General features: G+C 42.7%; 1 protein-coding gene across 2 annotated transcripts; it reads left to right on the forward strand.

The window, feature by feature from the left end:
* Window positions 1–1,288: 1,288 nt before the first annotated feature.
* LOC119393472 (serine/threonine-protein kinase Chk1) lies at window positions 1,289–15,321 on the forward strand. Of its 2 annotated transcripts, XM_037660508.2 has the most exons (15): window positions 1,305–1,380; window positions 1,730–1,786; window positions 2,133–2,201; window positions 2,272–2,371; window positions 2,468–2,591; window positions 2,748–2,812; window positions 3,957–4,026; window positions 4,749–4,934; window positions 7,203–7,307; window positions 8,955–9,053; window positions 9,129–9,219; window positions 10,200–10,383; window positions 11,034–11,165; window positions 11,366–11,467; window positions 14,982–15,321. In XM_037660508.2, coding segments are annotated over exons 1-15 (1,503 nt in total). In that variant the 5' UTR covers window positions 1,305–1,378; the 3' UTR covers window positions 15,099–15,321. The 2 variants fall into 2 exon arrangements, with proteins under 2 accessions (XP_037516438.1, XP_037516436.1); XM_037660510.2 differs by lacking the exon at window positions 1,730–1,786 and having other exon boundaries at window positions 1,289–1,380.
* The last annotated feature ends 4,679 nt before the right edge of the window (window positions 15,322–20,000 follow it).

Consider the following 20,000-nt stretch of genomic DNA (forward strand, 5'->3'; position numbering starts at 1 on the left):
TTGCACTTTTCCCTATTTCTTACTTATTCTTTTTTTTTTTGCATTGCGCATAAAAAAATGGGACGAGCCAGTAAATTTTCATCCTTCCTGAATCTTTGACTGTAAGCTGCATTAAAATCGAATAATTTGCAGGAAAACTACAGCCCAATGAAACAGGTCAGTTCTAAAAGAATGACCATGCACATTTGAATACGTGTCTAGCTGGCATGATTTCACTGCCACGGCAATAGCAGCTTTGCTGGATGCATTAGGCAGCGTTTTGAGAATATGACACCGATTTCCTCACTCAGCCTTTTCAGACAAGCGGTGAAAAACATAATACCGGTGTCACACAATCCCTTTCGATCACAATCGGGCCTGATCCACATCGAATTTCTTGATCATGATTGGGTCTTTTACTCAAGCTGAAGAAGGCGGCCATCGCTGTTCATAAATTTAATACCCATAGGGCTCAAACGCGATGTAAAGGCGGTGTCTAGCGTTACGCCCAGACGTAACGATTAACAGTTGCTAAAGTACCGTCCAGGGTGTCGCTCACGGAGCGCACTTGACTCTCACTTCGCCAGCATACGTGGATTGTCACTCGGGGAGACAGTATCGCTGAGCCCGCAGCGCATTCACTGTGAACACGCGTCCCGGACGCAACACGTGCGCTCCGCCTCTTTCAGCTACGCTACTATAAGTACAAATGCGTACCCACATGCAAAAAGTTCGTCGTCTACAAGATCGACACCTTCAGAAATTGCGAGGCCCTTTAACTAAAGCAGGGGGCAATCTCGAAGCGTTCGATGGGTGTAAAAACTGGAACGGACGGAAACACAACGAGCCGCAGATCACCATCCGCGCGCACACACTTCGCATTCGTAGACAAGTTTAACACGCGCGTCGCGCCATCAACAAGTAGCCGAGTGGCTGGGTCTCTTAGGGATAAACAGTTGCCTAGGTAGTACCCAGACGTAGAGGGATTTTCAAGGAGCAAGCGGACGAAAAGTCTCCAGATCTCAAGTTACCCGGATGGAGTCTGTGAGAAAAGAAACGCTCGTGCATGTTCACGCGCTGAAGCGCACGAAACCCATCAGGTGCTGCTTGAAAATAAGACCAAAGTCAATATATTGTGTTAGCCAAAAATTTTCATTAAATGTATGTGAAGCTACGTCAGTTAATAAAAACAATACATATGTAATTCTCTTAAAGTTTTATTTTTGAAAGCACAACTGACATTCAATTTTAACGAGAAGTCGCATTCGCATCGACACTTTTCGCGCGCTTTCTCTGTGCATGTGCATGCATCATGTGCCGTAACATAGCGATTTTCTAATGAAACGAAAACTTTGAATTGGGTTCGTGCGAGAGATTACATGACTTGACATAAAGTGCCATGTAAGTTGCTCTTTTTGTCTTTGCAGCTTGATGGATTAAATTTATCTGGCATGTACTTAGCTGTGACCGCGCGCTGATATCGAGGTACGCTTGCTTCCGTTGTCTCGATGGCCAGTGCTTGCTGGCCGGCGGAGTTGTTTGGTTTATCGGTCAATTTATTGCCTGTTCCACGTTCATTGGCTTGAGCAGGGAGCATTGCAGGTTGTGGAATAAGTTGATTATTGTCAGTTCTATGTTTAACAGTGAACAGAGACTAATTTTGGCGCGCTGTCATAAAACAGCAACACATGTCCAGACAGGTTTTAAGGCCTGTTTCTGAGCAAACATAGCCTTGCACACGTCTTGACAGGGGCCTTACTCCCGGTACGCAGTCCATGGCAGCATGCCCTTCGTCCACTGCTTCAAGGTGGGCTTTACAGTTTTGATTTCATTGCTTTAGACTTACCCTCCATTAAACTTTTTCTTTATCTCGTATTTTTGTACTTTTCGCCGCTCTTGTTGTCTATTCTTGTGTCACCGGTTCTGACGTTTAAGTTTTGTGGCACGTATTCTGCGAGTTTTGCGAGGAACAACGATCTCTGTGCTGAAGTACTGTCACTATGCAGTCCTTGCGAGCTCCCGAACGGTAGTTTCGTGCACGACCCATGGCCCGAATAGGCCGGGCCAACGCGTCAGCGCGTGCGGCAGCGTATTGTTTTCGTTTTACACTGGCCGCTGGCCGGCATTGACGACATTGTGGCGCTTTATTTCAGCACCATGAAGCACGAGTTTGTGGAAGGCTGGGATTTAACGCAAGTGCTGGGTGAAGGAGCGTATGGGGAGTAAGTGTGCAGTACCAGCGCTAGCGAGTACGTTTTGCGAGTACTAACACCTGTTTGCTCCTGGTTTCAGAGTTAAACTTCTAGTGAACAGGGCAACCCAAGAGGCAGTCGCAGTCAAGGTGTTGTACAATAGTGACCACGCTGAGGCAGCCGAGAGCTTTAGGAAGGAGGTCAGGTGGCCACTTTTCAGTAATGTTTACCAGCCAAAAAAAAAAAAAAAAGGACTGTCACAGTTAATCTTCCCTAAACTTGTTTGTTGTTTTCAGATATGTGTTCATCGAATGCTTAACCATGAAAACATTATTAAGTATTATGGCCATAGGAAGGATGGGAATCATCAATATATTTTTCTAGAGTATGCTTCTGGTGGTGAGCTGTTTGACAGGATAGGTGAGTGCATCATAATTGCAGGTGATATTTTCTTAGATAAGGGTTCTCGTGGATCTGCTGTGTGTGTATGGTCTAAGATTAATTGCAAAATACTTCTTAGTCTGTTGTTGCTCTCTTTTCTGTGGCCTCGGCTGACAGTTTTGTTGTTACACACAGAGCCTGATTGTGGTGTGGACCAAGCAGTTGCCCAGAAGTATTTCAAGCAGATAATGGCTGGAGTGGTGAGATGTATTTGTCGTATTTATCATCTTGTGTTTAAGGAAGCTGAGTTTCTGAAATGTAACCCGATAGTCCCCATGCTGAATGGCAATTTGGTGTCAGTGTGGTTTAGCTGGTTGACAATCTATTTGTTTGAATGACGTGAGGTGTGGTACAGTAAGAGAAAGAACACAAGAAAAAACAAGCACACATTGAAGCGTTTACGTGTGTTTGTTTCTTCTTCTTGCACTGTACACTTTGTTCCACGAAATTCTGTTGCTGCGCAAGAGGTGTTGGGTTAAAGTCTTGATAGCAACATGTGTGAGTCAAACCAAAGATATTTGTCTACTTAGATATAGGTACACTCTAGAAAGCTTTGGGCAGCCAAAACAATCTAGAGTCCTTCACTACGGCAACTGTGTAATGCCCTTAACTTTTAACTTGAATTTACTATTTTTTGTGGGATGTTTTATCATGAAGACGTGTGTTGTGCCAATTCTGAAGTTCAGTTTTGCTACTTGGAAGCTGTTTATGGCTATCAAATTGTGCCTTCATGGCTTCGTTTACTGGTTTCTGACGCATGTTGATTGGTTAAGTGCATATAGTATACATGATCTGAGAAAAGCAAAATGAAAGATCTTTTATTTTAAGCAGCCGTGAACTTAACTGTGAGAATTCTTTGTAAGGGTGCACCAGTGACACAGAGTTATTGTGAGACAAAACATTAATTAGAACTAACAGACAAAAAACCCTAGGCCTTCTTGTCTGTTAGTTCTAATTAATGTTGTGTCTAGCAAAGACAAATGAACCCTTCAAATTCCCCTTCTTTTGTTCAGTCAGAGTTATTGTGATGGAATTTGATTTTTCGTCACCTCTTTGTTAGATCATAATGGACAGAGTGTGTCTTGTAAATGCTGCTCCTACATCAGCTGAGTAGACTGAGGGCATGCCCTTGCTATCCTCACGTATAGTTATGAAATTCAGCACCATAAGAAAAAGAAAATACTAGTGGCTGGCATGCTATATAAAATTCAGAAGTCCTGTACTTGCACATGTCATTTGTGAAACCTTCTGGCCCTGCTCCTGGCACAAAACAATAGGTGCAACTTCATCAAAAAGCTTTTATCTTGTGTCTAGATATTCAATAACTACTTTACCTTTTTTCAGGAGTACCTGCATGCAAAAGGGGTGGCACATCGGGACCTGAAGCCTGAGAACATCCTATTAGATGCCAATGGTGAATGTTCTCATTGTTTGGCCTTCTTTTGTGGAAGATTTTATCACAGTTTTAACATTGTTATGGTGTGTCGAGCGATAGCTAATACAAAGGTAAACAATGGGAAATATGCAATGACTTGATCCAAAAGTCATGATGACGACTTGGTGAAGATGCGTCTAGATTTAAGCCGTGTGACAGAAAGCCAACTGGTGCTTCATATAAAATCCAACTTGAACGAGAAATTCTCTGATGCAGTTATAGTGTTAGTATAGTTCTTTTTTCATTGTGCTGAAGTATTAAATCTCTGTGCATTGGTTATAGGACAGAGACTGTAGGATAGTTCTGAAGCCTTAGTCATACACTTTCAGCAAACTCCGTGAGAATAACAGAGGGTAGGTACTGCAGTGGCCACTTGGTTGGATAAATATTTCAAAATGTTGCTTATCTACGAAGAAAGGAAGTATATAGACGTTTCACTGCATGTTTCTTTGGCGCTGATCATTATTGTTTTTTAAAGGTAAACGTGAATGTGACTTTGCATTTACTGTCATCAGTGCCGTCTAGCCCCAATACCCATGACTGCCATTGCAACAACACCGGTCCAGCATAAACAAACAGAAATAAAAAGTTGTCGTGATTATTACATCATCACTCTTGTACTGAAAACTGTGGTGTTGCAAGTCGCACAGTAAACTGAGTACACCGCCACTGATCTGGAACATTACACCACTGCTGCACAGACACCATCAAGATCTCGGACTTTGGTATGGCCACGGTGTTCAGATTTCGGGGAGAAGAACGGCTACTTGTGAAGAGGTGTGGTACTTTGCCATACATTGCCCCTGAAGTACTTGTCAAGCAGTATCGAGCAGAGCCTGCTGATATCTGGAGTTGCGGGGTCATACTGGTCGCACTGCTAGGTGGTGGTGAGTGCCTTGACCTACTTCATGCCGGTCAGTCATATGGCAGAGTGCTGATAAATGTAAAGGGACTTCAAGGAAAGCATTGTATCAGTTTAGATGATTGGATTATCCTCGTGGAAAATGCAAATTATTTGTCTGACTACTCATATGCCTAGAGAGAACTTAGTTGCAGAGGAAATTGCGACTGAACGGGCTGTTTTTATTCTACATTAGTTTCCTGCAACAAACTAGCAATCTCAAAATCCATGCTCTACTTAGAGTTGGAGGCCCTTGCTTGCACAGCGTTTAACCCTTTGAGGGTCGAATTTTTTCGCGAAATCCAGTCCAAAAATGTGTAATTTTTTTATTGCTGAAATAAATTCTTCAGACGATTCTATTTAAGAAAAAAATTGTCTAAAATTTTTTTTCGTGACCGTAAAGTGACAAAAAAATCATTTTTGTTGTTACATGCATATGGTTTATTCGCAGTAAAATCAAGCAAAATCCTGAAAAAGAAAGCTTAACAGTTTTTTATTTAAAAAAATTATGCATTGTATTAAACATAGCTCACAGACATACAAAAATAAGCGCACCAGAGTACTTTTCCGGTTAAAAATGTTCGTGCTCTAACACTAAAAACTTTTCAGCGTGTGATAGTCATTGAAGCATGGCTCGCCGCGCACGCTTTTCAGATGTCGCTCTGTGATCGTCATCGGCGTCTAAACTAGTAAAAAAATCCTCGTCTGACAAACTGAAATCCAATTAATCAGATTCTGATTCGGCACTTGGGGAATAGTCCGCATCGGAAGAATCGCTGCTCAACTCACCGGCAGCAGAGCAGCCGGCGCGCGCTTCCATAGCGTAAGCGAACTGCATCAGTGAGCGCACGGAAGAAAGCTCTATAGTTGTGCGGCCGTGCGGAAAGTAAAACGAGTGAAAAATCTACAGTAATCCTTCGCCTTATCGCCAACAAGACGTAGTTAGTTTTTCCGAGACCCCAAAACAGGAAACGCAATCACGGCGGTGTCGTTTGTGTAATTTAGCGCCGCATGGAAACAGATGTAATCGCGCCCCGGGGTGCAATAAACGAGAGAGTAACAAGTGGTCACCCTTTGAGAGATTAGAAACCAAACAGCCATCAGCTTTGCGGGCGCAAGAAGCGAAAACCACCCGAAGGACGAAATCGGAACCAGCCGCACCGCGTGCGCGCGTTCCGATGCGCATCTGAACGCCGCCGCGCCGCTTTGGAAAGCGAAAAAAAAAAAAGACGGAGAGACATCGGCGCATTAAAAAAAGTTCCACGTATTCTCGAAACGTGGCAGCACATTCCAAGCAAAAGAAATGGTTGAAGAAGGCGCGCATTTGAAACCAACCACTCCGCGGGCGCGCTCGGTTGCGCAAGCGATAGCCGGCGCGCCGTTTTGCGAAGCATAAAAAAAGCAACAACGGAGAGACATCGGCGCATGAAAAAAATTCCACGTATTCCCGAAGCGTGGCAGCACATGCAAAGCAACAGAAATGATCGAAAAAGGCGCGCACTTTGAACCAGCTGCACCGCGAACGCGCTCGGATGGGCAAGCGATAGCCGGCGCGCCGTTTTGGGAAGCAAAATAAAAATACAACGCAGAGACATTGGCGCATGAAAAAAATTCCACGTATTTCCGAAGTGTGGAAGCACAGGCCAAGCGAGAGAAATGATCGAAAAAGGCGCGCGTTTTAAAAATAAACGCTATGCCGTACATGTACGATGAAAACCCTTTGGTACCAGGAAGCTTCTGCCGTACATGTACGGCGAAAACCCTCAAGGGGTTAAAAATTGGCGTCGCGTGTCATTTTCCGTCGCACAAAAATAACATGAATTTAACTAGCTCATTGTCAATGGCTTGTAGCATTATAAACTGTGCATGTTGTTCATTGGAGCTGGCAATGCACTTTCAAAGAGCAGTGCCAGCTGAAGTGTAGTTTCTTAGCATTTTTGTTTTATTTTCACATTTTATGGCATATGGACTGGTATTCTGACTCAAAAAAAAAATAATGGCATTATATTTCTACTTGAGTGGTTGTACTTTTTCTATTAGCAATACCTTTTTTCTACGAAGCTATTACGAGTGAGAAAGTCTCATAAGTTCGTTGCTTTTTTTTTTTTTTGCTTGTGACTGAGCCGTTACAGCATGCATGTCTGGCACGGCGGTGGCGTGGGCTGTGCTTAAGCGTTTCATAGATTCAGTGGCATAGCTTCACTTTGGATTATTCTTCTTTGCTCACTTGCGCTTGTTCATGTTCTCATTATAGAACTGCCTTGGGATAAGCCTTCCGCATGTTGCCAAGAGTACAAAGACTGGAAGGACTGCAAGATTACTGTGCCACCGTGGTCAAAGCTGGACAATGCAGTCCTTTGTGAGTGATTTGTAAAAATTCGACAGTGTTCAGGTCTTGTTGCATTTTACTGTTCGATTAATGTTGACTAGTAAGCTATAAATGTCATAAGCCCATTAAATACCGTTGTCGCATCCAAAGGATCTCTTAGTTTACCTGGAGAAGGTAGCCGTTTCCTCAATTTCTTGTCATAAAAACAGTGTTTTGTTGCTAAAACACAGGTATGAATATGTAACATTACCTTTTAGGTTGGCACTTTCATGTTTCATCTTGAATGCTCATATCAGCTCTCAGTAATTAAAATGCTCGTCACAGGCACTTTTTGTTCTGTAATGGCACAGAGGTCTAAATCAAGTTAGTGTCAATTTTTCAGAGAGGCTAACAACCAGAACATGCGTAAAGCACTAGTGTACAACTGCACATTCATTTAACCTATATATTTGATGAATGCGTTACGTAATCTCTTCTGATTTAATTTTGAAAACTGTTGAAGGTAACATGCTTTATGAAGAGCATAGCCACGGCGGCTGCATTTTCGATGGAGGCGAAAATGTTTGAGGCCTGTGTACTTAGATTTAGGTGCACGTTAAAAAAACCCAGCTGGTCGAAATTTCCGGAGCCCTCCACTGCGGCGTCTCTCATAACCATATCATGGTCTTGGGACGTTAAACGCCAGATATTATTATTATTATTACAAAGAGGATAAAGCGCTTAGGAGGTACAACTTTTATATACAGTGATAGTGAGTGTACTGGTTTAGAAAATTATGTTTAGTGTGTGCTTGGAACATTATGTGGGATGTTATGTGCTGCACCCTACAAAGAAAGTAGCTGTTGCACTAATTGCCATAGGAGTTAAATTTGCATAGTTAATTGCTGGTTCCCACAGATGCGATGTTCACATATTTCTTGGTAAATGCAGATTGGCTGTTGAAGTGCTGCTTAGACACTAACATATGTACCCTAGATGGCAGGAACTTATTTCTGTATGGGAGCTGGCGTAATAGAACGTAGCATCCAGAAATCGCTACACCCTTACTCAGATAATCGCGACTTTATTATTTGGTCTATGCATTTTGAAAGTGAAACCTCTGTTTCACTTGCAAAGTAAACAGACCAATGTGCACGATTTGTGTTGAGTATGATACCCGAGTACGAAACAGACCTGAATATAATAGATGTCAATTTGGTGCCTGCAATAAATAAGGGGGGGGGGGGTCATAATGTTGTCAATGGTGGTTTCCATTTGCAGCAGTGCCTTTTGTAGGCATCTTTGCTTTTGTAAGATTTCTGCGTGTTCGGCACAGGGCACTATTTAAATGGTTTAACAAAGTTAAACAACTTCAGATGTGCAAGTGCACATTATAAATTGATCTAGCTTCAACAGTTGCAGTTCATGTGTAAATAGCAAGTCGATGGAGTTGAGCTAGTACTAATTTTCTGGAGCATTGTTACGATTCTAAATAAGTAACAGAAGCTGCAATAATTTCGAAACATACAGTTGTCAGTTTCTTGTACTCGCTGTGTCAGAGCACACAACCTTTTGTTTGTTGCAGCATGTCCCACTCTGATGTTGTTTAGTGTGCACAAACTGTTTCAGATTATTGCTGAAACTTTGCACATTCCTGTGACTACATCTCATTAATGTGGTTTCACTTGGTTGCAACAGCACTGCTTCGAAAGATACTCATGCCAAACCCTGCCAAGAGGTACACAATAGAGCAAATCAAAAACCACCAATGGATGAAGAAAGTTCTCAAGTCAAAGAGTGAGTGTTTTTGTAAGCAGCTCTCTGTGTCGTATCCAACGTGTTTATCTACACCGTAATTTGTTTTGCTTTCAGATGCCAATACCAAGTGGCTGGGTAGCAGTGCGGACTCGCACACACGCAAAGTTAGCTGCTTCGACATTGGCCAGGCAGCTGATGCAAGCAGGTGAATGCCGTTTTATATCTCTTTTCGTATTGTTTGTTCAATCTCTGAGACATTGCCAGATCTATAACTTTTGTACGGTGGGTTTTGCACTGTATAATGCAACATTATTTCTCTTTGAGAAGTGTGGCTTTTCAACTATAGTTGCAATAGCACTGCTTGCAGCTTCAAACTATATCCTTTCCACGTCGCACTTTAATTCCAAATTCCGATTAAAAAAAGGCAGGCTTTATTTACTGTGTACTACCCCTCTTGCCAGCATGTATGTAACACCTCTGTGCAAATGAGCGCTCCTTTATGCAAATGAACTCGTAAAATTTTGATGATCATAAGAAGATGAAAACAAGGGATGTTTCTTGAGGCAATTCTGCGATAAGTGGACTTGTTATAATCCGTGGTTCAACTGGACAGATACAAATCCACTTTCTAAAACATTAATTTTAGTGACATCCCACGTTTGGCCATTGTCAACTACCAGAGACTTCCAGCATTTATTCCAAGGCTTTGGAATACTGGAGTGCCTCTCAAGTGACTCCTTATTGCAAAGAAATGCTGAGCACTATTAAACATTGTCTCACATTTCATGAACTGGCAAATGTGCCTTGCACAGATGTCTGTTGTGAGAGATAATCGTAGATATCGCCTAATGCAGGTAACTGTTACGAGAAATGATTCTGCCAGAGTGCATGCTAAGCATAAGCTGAATCGAGTGATGAAGTGGATGAACTATTGGGTCCTAGTCTCTTGCATTGAAATGTGGTAACTGGTGTCTTCGTTGAAGTGATAACCTCTTCATGTGACTTTGCTCTTTATCTGGAGCTCCCACTCTCTCTCTCTCTGGGCAGTAGATACTACTAGTACACTGAAGAAATTCCTTGTAAATATTTGCCACCGACAGCATTTGCAAGAATTTTCTCACCTCACCCCTTCTTCCCTGCTAACGATGTCTCGCTCACTTATGCCATTTTTGTCGTTCTTGCCAGGGATGACACCATCACCAGGCTCTCAAGTTCACAGCCAGATCCGTTGCGCAGGGGTGTTGAGCCAAGTCTTGAACTGGCCTCCGATGCAGATGTGCTTGCACAACGTGTTAGCTTTTCTCAGCCAGCGCACCTCGATGACATGCTACTGAGCACACAGACTCAGGGTACACAGAGTTCTTCACAGGTGAGCTGAATGTTAAACATGCCCTTCACAATACATAGTGGCATAGCCTAAAGAGATGCTAGAGGGAAATATTAAATTGACCTGCATTGTGAGAATACCATTCTGGATGTTGAGGTTTTATGTTGAAACCTTGTGTCGTGCACCTCTGTGTAAAATAGCAGATTTCTAGGTATCTTTTTTCTATCTGGACTGTTGTCGCTCGTTAAGAGTTCCTAAAATCTGCCGAAGTCACTCTGAGTTCTTTCAAATACAGCGCAGTCTATCATTGCTTCAAAAAATTGACTCTCGCAGACCACATCAATACTCGTGGCAGGTAGTAATTCAATGTGGCATTATCACAGGTCTTATTTTTTTCTCCTTATTTGGCTTGCTTTCGAAGTAAGAGTGGAATTTTTGGCATTGTAAAATGTTGAGTTTACTAAAACAGCACAGATTGCCTTTCTCTTTCCTGTCCCAAGAAAGCATATGCCAAGGATGATCATCAGTTAACTTAATTTAAATATAATTTTAGTCTTTTCAACAAGAAGTTCTGGCCAGCTGCAAGATTTCACTTGGCTGTAGATGAGCAGCATATGCCAGTGGGACAGTCCTTGCAAAGCTGTTTCTAATGGTAGTTGTTGAAAAAGCTAACAAATTCTTCTTTATTTCAGACACCTCTTCAGAGGTTGGTGAAGCGTATGACAAGGTTCTTTGTTACCACTGACGCCCAACAGACTGTTGAGGAGCTCAAGTCACTCTTTGAGCGGCTGGGTTATTCTTGGAAGACTAACTCCCCAGGACAGGTAAGCACAAAGCGTTCTTTTACAGTGAATAGATAACTGTTGGGTTGGTCCGTAGTTGTACTGATATCGTTCCGGACTGCGAAAGTATTGTGTGCTACTATGGCGTGTTTCACGCTGTGTTTTACGAGGTCTGCTGGAACTGTTACGGCTAGCTAGTTATGACATTGCCTTTTAAAACATTCTATGCCTCCTTTTTTCAGATCACTGTAACCACGCAAGACAAACGCAAAGCGCAGCTGGTGTTTAAAGCAAGCTTGATTGAGATGAGTGCAAAGATCCTTGTGGACTTCAGGCTGTCTCGTGTAAGTAAGCAGCATGTGCTGTTTGAGGAAGCTGGTTTGTTATTTTCTGGCACTTCCCTTTCTTTTTCACTGGTTTTGCATCCTTGTGTTTGCGGTGTTCATACGAACTGTTAGACTGCAGAAACCTTACTCTGTTTACAGCTTTTAAGCTTCTAAATGGGTGTATTCAGAAAGGGAAATTGCAATATCATTACAATGTTGTAAATATGTGTGGATTCTTACTGTAGGCTGTATAGTGGTCGATAAGCTGTTTAATAATCTGTTAGTATTGCACTTGTGTGTATGACTCGTGTTGCTATTCTTGTGTCTTCAGGGTGCTATAGTTAGGACTGATAACTGTGGTGTTTTTATCATTCTTTTTCCAAGCTGTATTTAAATTAAATCATGTTGTTTTAAGTGCCTGCATGCCATAATTGGGGGACTCTGGATTAATTCAGACCACCTGACGTCCTTTGATGTACACGGATTGAAACGTGACAATTTGGGGATAAGTAATGCACATACTGTTGGTTACACGTTCCTCAGTTTGTGTCATATGGCAGTAATTTTTACTTACATACGTACATCGGAGCAAACATTACATTTAGCAGGCAGGTTTGTAGCGACATGATGTAGTTATCTCTGGCAATTGTGCGTGCTAGTCGTTATACAAAACGTTTTGATGTCGTGTTTAAATCCGTAACACATTTACAGGTGTTAACAGTGGTGAATCGACCCTTGATTTAAAAAAGTTCGAACCAGAATTGTGTACAGAAAGCAAGGTGCTGCCCTTATGTCATCACGCTATATTAAAGTGGAGACTCTTATCGTAACGATCAGACAAGCTGTTGAAGTTGTGTTTTACTAAGAAAGTTGTGCACATCATGCTAGTCCACATCATCCTGTACCACGTTGGCAATTCAGCAACAGCCAAGCAAAGGCCCGTTTCATCAACCTCAAATATGCTATTGCCAACTGGCCTGTCTTCTATTTTGGTAGATGTTGCTATTTTAGTTTGGAAACCATAAACTATGAGCCTTTGCTTGTTCTCACGCCTACCCACAGTCGTGTGTTCATGCCGTCTTTTGCCCTGTTTCGAGGTATGCTGCGTTGCATGTCGACCAAATGATGTGGGATGGTAGTGTTCAGTTCATGCAGGCATGAGTGCGAACTCAGTAGCCTTTAACAGCAGATGTGTGACTAGCACATCACTCCATGGCAATTTGCGCAGAGCAAAGCTTGCGCAGAGTCAAAGCTTGTGGTGTGATGGCTGCATTGCTAAATGCAGACATGTGGCCTTGAAACTGCTGTTGTCCCTCATTGCAGTGGCAGGTTTGGAATGTGATCGTTACGCAGGGAAGAAAATTCAAATTTTTATGACTGAATTTAAGGGTTCGATAATTTTTTGGTACCCATATGGGTTTTCTTTGTAGCTTTTCACCAGGATAGTGTGAATTGGGTGGCTGACAGCTTTTCCTTTTGCGTTTACAATGTATGAAGTAGTGAATGTGGTTATTTTGTATAGTTATGTATGCATGGTACTGTGTTGGGTGAGTGGTGCGTAGCTATAAGAGTAGCTCTGCTGCAATGCAAAGAAACTTAAAGGGGTACTGACACGAATATTTTCAGTTGTCATTTTTTTGCGTCAAATGAAAGGTCAAGCCCCCAAGAGCCTAGAAAAGGTAGTGCTAAGCGCAACTGCGCCCTGGAAAAGTAATTACAGTATGTTTTTAAAAGCTAGTTTCGGTTCTTACTGTACCCTGACGTCATAACACGATATGAACTTCTCGTCACGTGCTCGCACAATATATAGTGACGTTTCCACGGCCGCTCCGCGCCGTTGCTCCGTTGGTGACGTACAAGCGGCCATTTTGGAAGTTTTGATGACGCATAAGCGGCCATCTTGGAAGTTTTGGTACCTGACGTCACCACAACTAGCCAGACTGCTGCATGAAGTCACTGGAATTAGTACTGTAGCCTGACGTCAAGCTAGTGTCGATGTCAGTAGGTGCGCCATGGAAAAATTGACTTTAATATCAAATTAAAATATCTTATCAGCATTTGCTGAACTTCACACTTGCTCAGAGCCGTCTCTGCATGCAGGAGGTTGGTGTGACAGAGTAAACTCGCCTTCAGAAATGGTGTCAGTACCCCTTTAAAGGGCCCGTAAACAGGCTCAGACTTTTTTTTTACACCCGCCAAACAAGCTCGCTAATCCGTACAGTAGACCGCGGCGATCACGTTTTCCGAATATTACAGCGCTGCGCGCCGCGCAGACCCTTCATTGCCTTCATTTCGAAAAACAATTTCCGCGCTTCTTTCCTACGCCTGACCAATCCTCCTCGTACGCGCAGTGACGTCAACTCGGCGATCGCCGAGTTGACGTAGCACTGAGCTCGTCGATTGGTCTAAACCAGGTCTCAACAAACAGTTCTCAAGTTAACGTCAGTTCCTGTTCCCACCCACCGCTACGAAACTGCGCCTTGTTTTTTGGCCCTGCGGTGATGCGGTTTCGGCCACGCAGTTGTCGCGCGTATATTCCTCGCACTGCATAGCACCTGCACGCACTTCGCCTTCGACATGTTGTTCAGTTGCCGGCTGCAAATCGAGCGGGGAGAGGGGAGCTCGGACGGGTCGCGCTTGCTCGCGCGGCAAGCGGGGTTCTCCAGGCTTTTCTCTCGCGCCCCTTCGACGTCTCGGAAAGCAAGCACGCATTCCTGCTGCATTGTGAACTGTCACAAAGGTTTAAAAACAGTGAAGAGCCGAAAACTGCCCGTCAAGTTACGGAGCACGTGCGACAATATAAACAATAAACAACCAGGAGCCGCAGCAAGCGGAAGTGCATTGCGACTGATCGAGCTCGCCCACGACGTCAATTGTTGACGTCGTGTCACGTTGCCGAAGTGGGCGGAGTCACGACGACGGGCTACGCCTTTCCCTCCATGTGGCGGAGAAGGGTGGTGAGGCCGCGCGAAAATTTGAAACCAGCTGAAACGGATGTTCTAACCCCTGTAACTTCCTTATAATAGCACGTACTCGCAAAATTCTTGCGGCAGCATGTTCACATAGCAAAAGTGCGCATATTTCTTTTCATTACAATTTTTGGACATCGGGGTTGTTTACTGGCCCTTTAAGGAAGAACGAGGAGGTGAAAGTCTTAGAAAGGCGCTCAGTACACTCATATCTCGATATAATGAACACGGATATAAGGAAATATTGGCTATAACGAAGTAAATGAAGAATAGTCTTGCAGCAGATGCAGTGTTAGGAATATACGTTTATAACGAATTTTCGGATATAACGAAGTTATTTTCGTGCAAGATGTAACTTCAATATAATAAGGTTTGAATGTATTCTGTTCTTTCCCTTAAACTTTCTTTTTACATTTCACTACAGTACCTTGAATTCGATGGGTACCTGCATTAAGCAGCGGTGATCTTTCCCTTGCAAATGATATTAAGCCTAAGTTTCCAGCCCACTCGATGCATGTAGCACCACATCTAGTGCACCGTATTAACAAAAGCTTGTCTTTCAGGGTGACGGCTTGGAGTTCAAGAAGCACTTCGTGATCATCAGGAGCCACCTGTCTGAACACATTGCCAAAGGGCCCGTCAGCTGGCCCATAGCTGTGGCTACTAACAGCATTCCCTGACCCACGTCGTAGTAGTCTAGTGCTGCCTTCATGATACTGACTGGCAGAATCTCAAGTGCCAATAGTGCCTGCCTAGCAATTCCTACATTCTTACCTGATCGTGTGTACATTGTAGTGTAAATAGTGCTACGCTAATGAGTCTCGTATTTTAGTGAATGGCTTTGACCTAATCACTAGAAGTTCGGCATGCTGTAAACAATAAAAGTGCCTTTTTATGATTTTACCACTAGCACTCTGCAATGCATTTACTTGCAACGCCATGTGGGTGATCTTGTATTGTAGTGAGAGAAGTTTATTGCCGACAGTTATCATCCTTACAGTAAGTTGTAGCTGTACAAGTAAGGAGCTTTATAGTTGTAAATGAGAAACAGATTTTCACCAAGTACGTACTTGCATGTCAGTGTGGGATGCCTTAAAATATCTTAGACTGTTGTATAGTAGCTGTACATAAAAATTAGGGCACAGTGCCATTCTGTTAATTTCGTGCAGTTGCTTCACCGGATTAGGCATATACATTAGCTCGATAACACAAATGACCATGGAGTTTTTCAAACTTCGTGTGCAGAGTGCCATCATGTCACTTGTTCATGATTCCTGACTGCACATTGGTATGAATCTACTTTAACTTGAGCATCGTTGGAACGAAAATCTGACTAGTAGCTTCCTGTCACTTTTTTTTTTTCAGTCTGTAATTCATTTTTTTACTTGGTAATGCACACTGTAATAAAAGTACATTACTCTCTAGTAATCAAGAAGAGCAGCTTCAGGTGTTGGTACATAACTCAAGTCGAATAGCGCACACTTAAACAAGGAGCAAGTCGTCAAGAACGTGTAATCTTGCTCACTCCGACCTTGCCCCAGTGTGTGCTATTGCACTCGCGTTCTTGTAATCGCTTACATGTAATTGGTTACTTTGTTGGCAGAAACGCGCAATGCAAGTTTGAGTGGGGAAATTTGGCAACTATAGTAGGATGCCCAGGGAATGCAACAAAGCAGCCTCGGCAGTTGTGCATGTATGGACAGACAGACCCGGACACTTTCTCCTCGCATCATTGAAGGCTTCACCAGATATTGACTGAGTAATTGAACTGGTGCTACAATGGCTTGATGGCAATGACTTTGCTCAGCTTTTATTGGAACTGTAAGTGCGGCTTCTTTGAGCCCCACTGTAACTGTGAAGTACTACGATTCATCGAAGACTTTGAGTAAAGCATTGTGGACCAGTATAGTGGCAGTCCTGTGCAAAAGGAGCTCTTAGGTTGAAACACTACTTTCTAGGGGTGTGCGAATATTCGAAATTTCGAATATTTTTCGAATAGTGTTTGCTATTCGATTCGATTCGCACTGAAATTTTACTATTCGAACTATTCGAACTTCCCAAAGACAAATGCAGTCAACGTCCGGTTGAAAGTGACCCCTTCAGATTTTCAATATGCTTCACCTCATTACACTCTCGTATTGCGGCAAAGCTGCCTTTCAAGCTCCGTTACGGTCGAACTTAGCCAAAAGACAAAGTCTGATTGGAAATGGTCCCTAGATTTTCAATATGCTTCACCTCATCACACCCCCGTATTGCGGCAAAGCTGCCTTTCAAGCTCCGTTACGGTCGAACTTAGCCAAGAAACGGTCAACGTCCGTTTGGAAGTGGTCCCTAGAGTTTCAATATGCTTCACCTCATCACACCCCCGTATTGCGGCAAAGCTGCCTTTCAAGCTCCGCTACGTTCGCGAATGTGTAAACTCAAGAAAACGCTGGTTCCAACATGGAGATGAAAGATGTGGCAGAGTTGGGGGCTCAATTAATGCTGTTTTGGACCTGAAATTTGGGCAGGAAGTTCGAAAAATCGGAAGCCGAAGCTTTTTAGCATCCAACATTTCAGATGTTCTTATATATCGATGTCTACGAGGCAGATTTGGAACTCCGGACTTGAAGGGAGCACACCCATGTCCGCCACATCAGTTCGCCTTCCACAGCAGTTGAAAGAGGAGGAGAGGCTGAGGAAATGGCATCTCTGCCTATCACGTGTAAAGTGTTGTCGACAACACTTTGGTTGCACCAAATCATGTACATAAATACAATTCGGCCTCTACATTGCCTCACTCTTGATAAGAAAGACAACTATGAAATATGACCCCACCAGTGCTTCATCAACCTAGCGAAAAGAAACACTTTCATGTTGCGATCTCACAAGAACATACTTAGGGATTCTCTGCAACTTTTTCTGTAATTTCACTTCGAATTATTCGAAAAATGTTTGAGAAATATTCGAAAATTATTCGAAATTATTCGATTCGATTCGCACTCAATCTTTATTATTCGAATTCGCTTCGCACCCAAAATTTTGCTATTCGCACAGCTCTACTACTTTCTCCATTGTGTGCATGGACAAGCTTGCTGCTGGGTGTGTCCAGATAAGATCGAACATGAGGTCCCGGTCACCATTCCCGATTTTGATGAAATTTACTGTAGGCCTAGGCATTGGACCCAGAACAATGGTTTCAAAGATAGTCCAGCCAAAAAAAAAATTTGTTTGCTTGACAAAATATATATATAAATTTTGGCTGCAAAAAACACTTTTCCGACAGTTTCGTGATTTCTGAATTTTGAGCGCACCTAGGGAAAAAACAGTACGCTTCTCGGTCACAATATTGGTTCCCCTCAAAGAACAAGTGAAATAGAATCTTATGAGTCTATTATTTTCCTGGCTTGTCAAAGCACTTTTGAAGAAAAAAAATGCCCCCACCTCCCCGTAGGGAATCATGAAGAAATGCGAACGCATTTCTTGCGCCGAAAGTACACGGCATAGTAATTTTAATGGCGTAAAGCTGGACACATCGACGCGCTCAAGTGTCTCCCTTTTGGGCACCTCTTTCAACGAACACTTCCTACGTGCGTTCGTAATCACCTCAGGCATGTTGCCACCGCCTTCAATGCAGCATAAACGCGTTTAGAACGCGCTGTTTTCAGGCTGTGCCAAGGCAGCACAAACGCTATAAACGCGTTTCGAACGCACTGCATTGAGGCGGTGGCGCAGGGAGGAGAGAGAGCGAACAGCGAGAGAAGGAGCGGCGAAGCACTGCACGTACCCTCTCCTACGCTCTCTCCACACACGCCAGAGCGCGCTCCTCCTCTCCACTACTCCGCCCGCGCCACCTGCTCCGGTTGCTAGAGGCGAGGATAAGCGCGCGCGCCCGCAGCTGTTGCTATGGAAGAGGGAGTGAGAGCGGAGAGGCGCGCGGACAACGCCGGATGCCTTACATAGCCCGACTAAGAAATGCATTCGCATTTAAAAAAGCACAAACATGGCAGATAACTTGCCACCGGCAGCAAATTATCTTTTCGTCCACTTAACTTTCCTCACATTTATATTCTATTTACTACAAATAACACCCCCTATACTTTCCTTGGCATTATTGTCTGTTAGTTCTCATTAATATTGTGTCTAACAAACAAAAAACAAGCCCTTAAAAAGTCACCTTCTGTCCTTTATGAGAAAACTATTTTTCAAAGTTTGGCGTTTTTACTAAATCACTTACGTTTCAGCTGAATTACTGAGTAAAACAGAGCATGATAAAACCATAGAAATTACTTTAAAAGAGAGTGCAATTATCGAAGTTAATATCTACCGATTTTTATTATCCTCACTTTAACTTGTTTGCAGCAATAAGTTCCCGAAATACAGGTATTTTGTGCAATTTGCCATGTTTGTGATTTTTTTCTTCAGAACTGCTTTGACAAACAAGCAAAATAATAGGCTCGTAAGATTGTATTTCACTTGCCCTTTGAGGGGAATAAATATGACAAAGAAATGCACCGTTTTTTCTCTAAGTGCACTCAAAATTCAGAAATCAAGATATTGGCGGAGAAGTTTTTTTTTTCAGTCATAGTTTATAATATCTTTTTTTCAGGCGAACAATTTTTTTTTCCGCAAAACTAACTTCAAAATCATTGTTCTGGGTCTAATGCCTAGGCCTACAGTAAATTTCATCAAAATCGGGAATGGTGGCCGGGACCTCGTGTCCGGTCTCACCTGGACACACACTGCTGATGTGTTCATTAGGAAACAGAGGACAAAATTTTGGGAAAAAAAAATTGTCGAGTAAACTGCATAGTTGGCTATGGAAGCCAGAAGTGGCCATGCCAGCTAGCTTCGCTTAATGTTTCTGTGGAACTGCAATAAAATTGAGGAAAGTATATAGAAGTAATCAATATTTAAGTTATTCATCAGTTACTCAGGACAGTAACTGTTAACTCGAACCGAGTGCTTTTTTTAAGGAATTAATTGTAAAGCTTAGTTTTCTGTATTTAACGAGTACAAGTGTGCTCTTTGTGCAGTCACACATTGGCTCAGTATAGCGGCATTTCATCTGGAGACTTGTTAGACAGGCTACATTGAAAGAGCCAATTTCATGTTCTGGTAACATGCTAACATGGTGGCCAAGCATGCATAAATTAAAGATAGATATGCTCAGATTATTTATGTAGCAATATAGACCAGTAAGTAACGAAAGTAGTGCTTGCGCTGAATGTTGTCAAACTTGTGGATTGATGCAGCCACGATAATATGCAAATTATATGTAACCTGTTCGAAACCATACACATGATGGTACCACATATCGTACCTAATTTGAAGGAAGGAAAGATTACTTTTAAGGGCTCGTTTTTCTTTGTTAAGCACAATATTAATGGGAACTAACAGACAGCAATGCCTTGGCATTGCTGTCTGTTAGTTCCCACTAATTTGAAGGAGAATTTCATAGTGGAACTGTTTACGTATTTTGCTATATGAAATTTTATAACCTTTGATAGGTACAACTGTTTGATTTCCGATTGTGCTTAGACTCTAAAGTACTCACCAACATGCAGTGCTTAACATAACTTGGCTCAAAGCAACTGTGTGGA

Source organism: Rhipicephalus sanguineus, chromosome 5 (genome assembly GCF_013339695.2).
Source record: "Rhipicephalus sanguineus isolate Rsan-2018 chromosome 5, BIME_Rsan_1.4, whole genome shotgun sequence".
NCBI classification, from domain to species: Eukaryota; Metazoa; Arthropoda; class Arachnida; order Ixodida; family Ixodidae; genus Rhipicephalus; species Rhipicephalus sanguineus.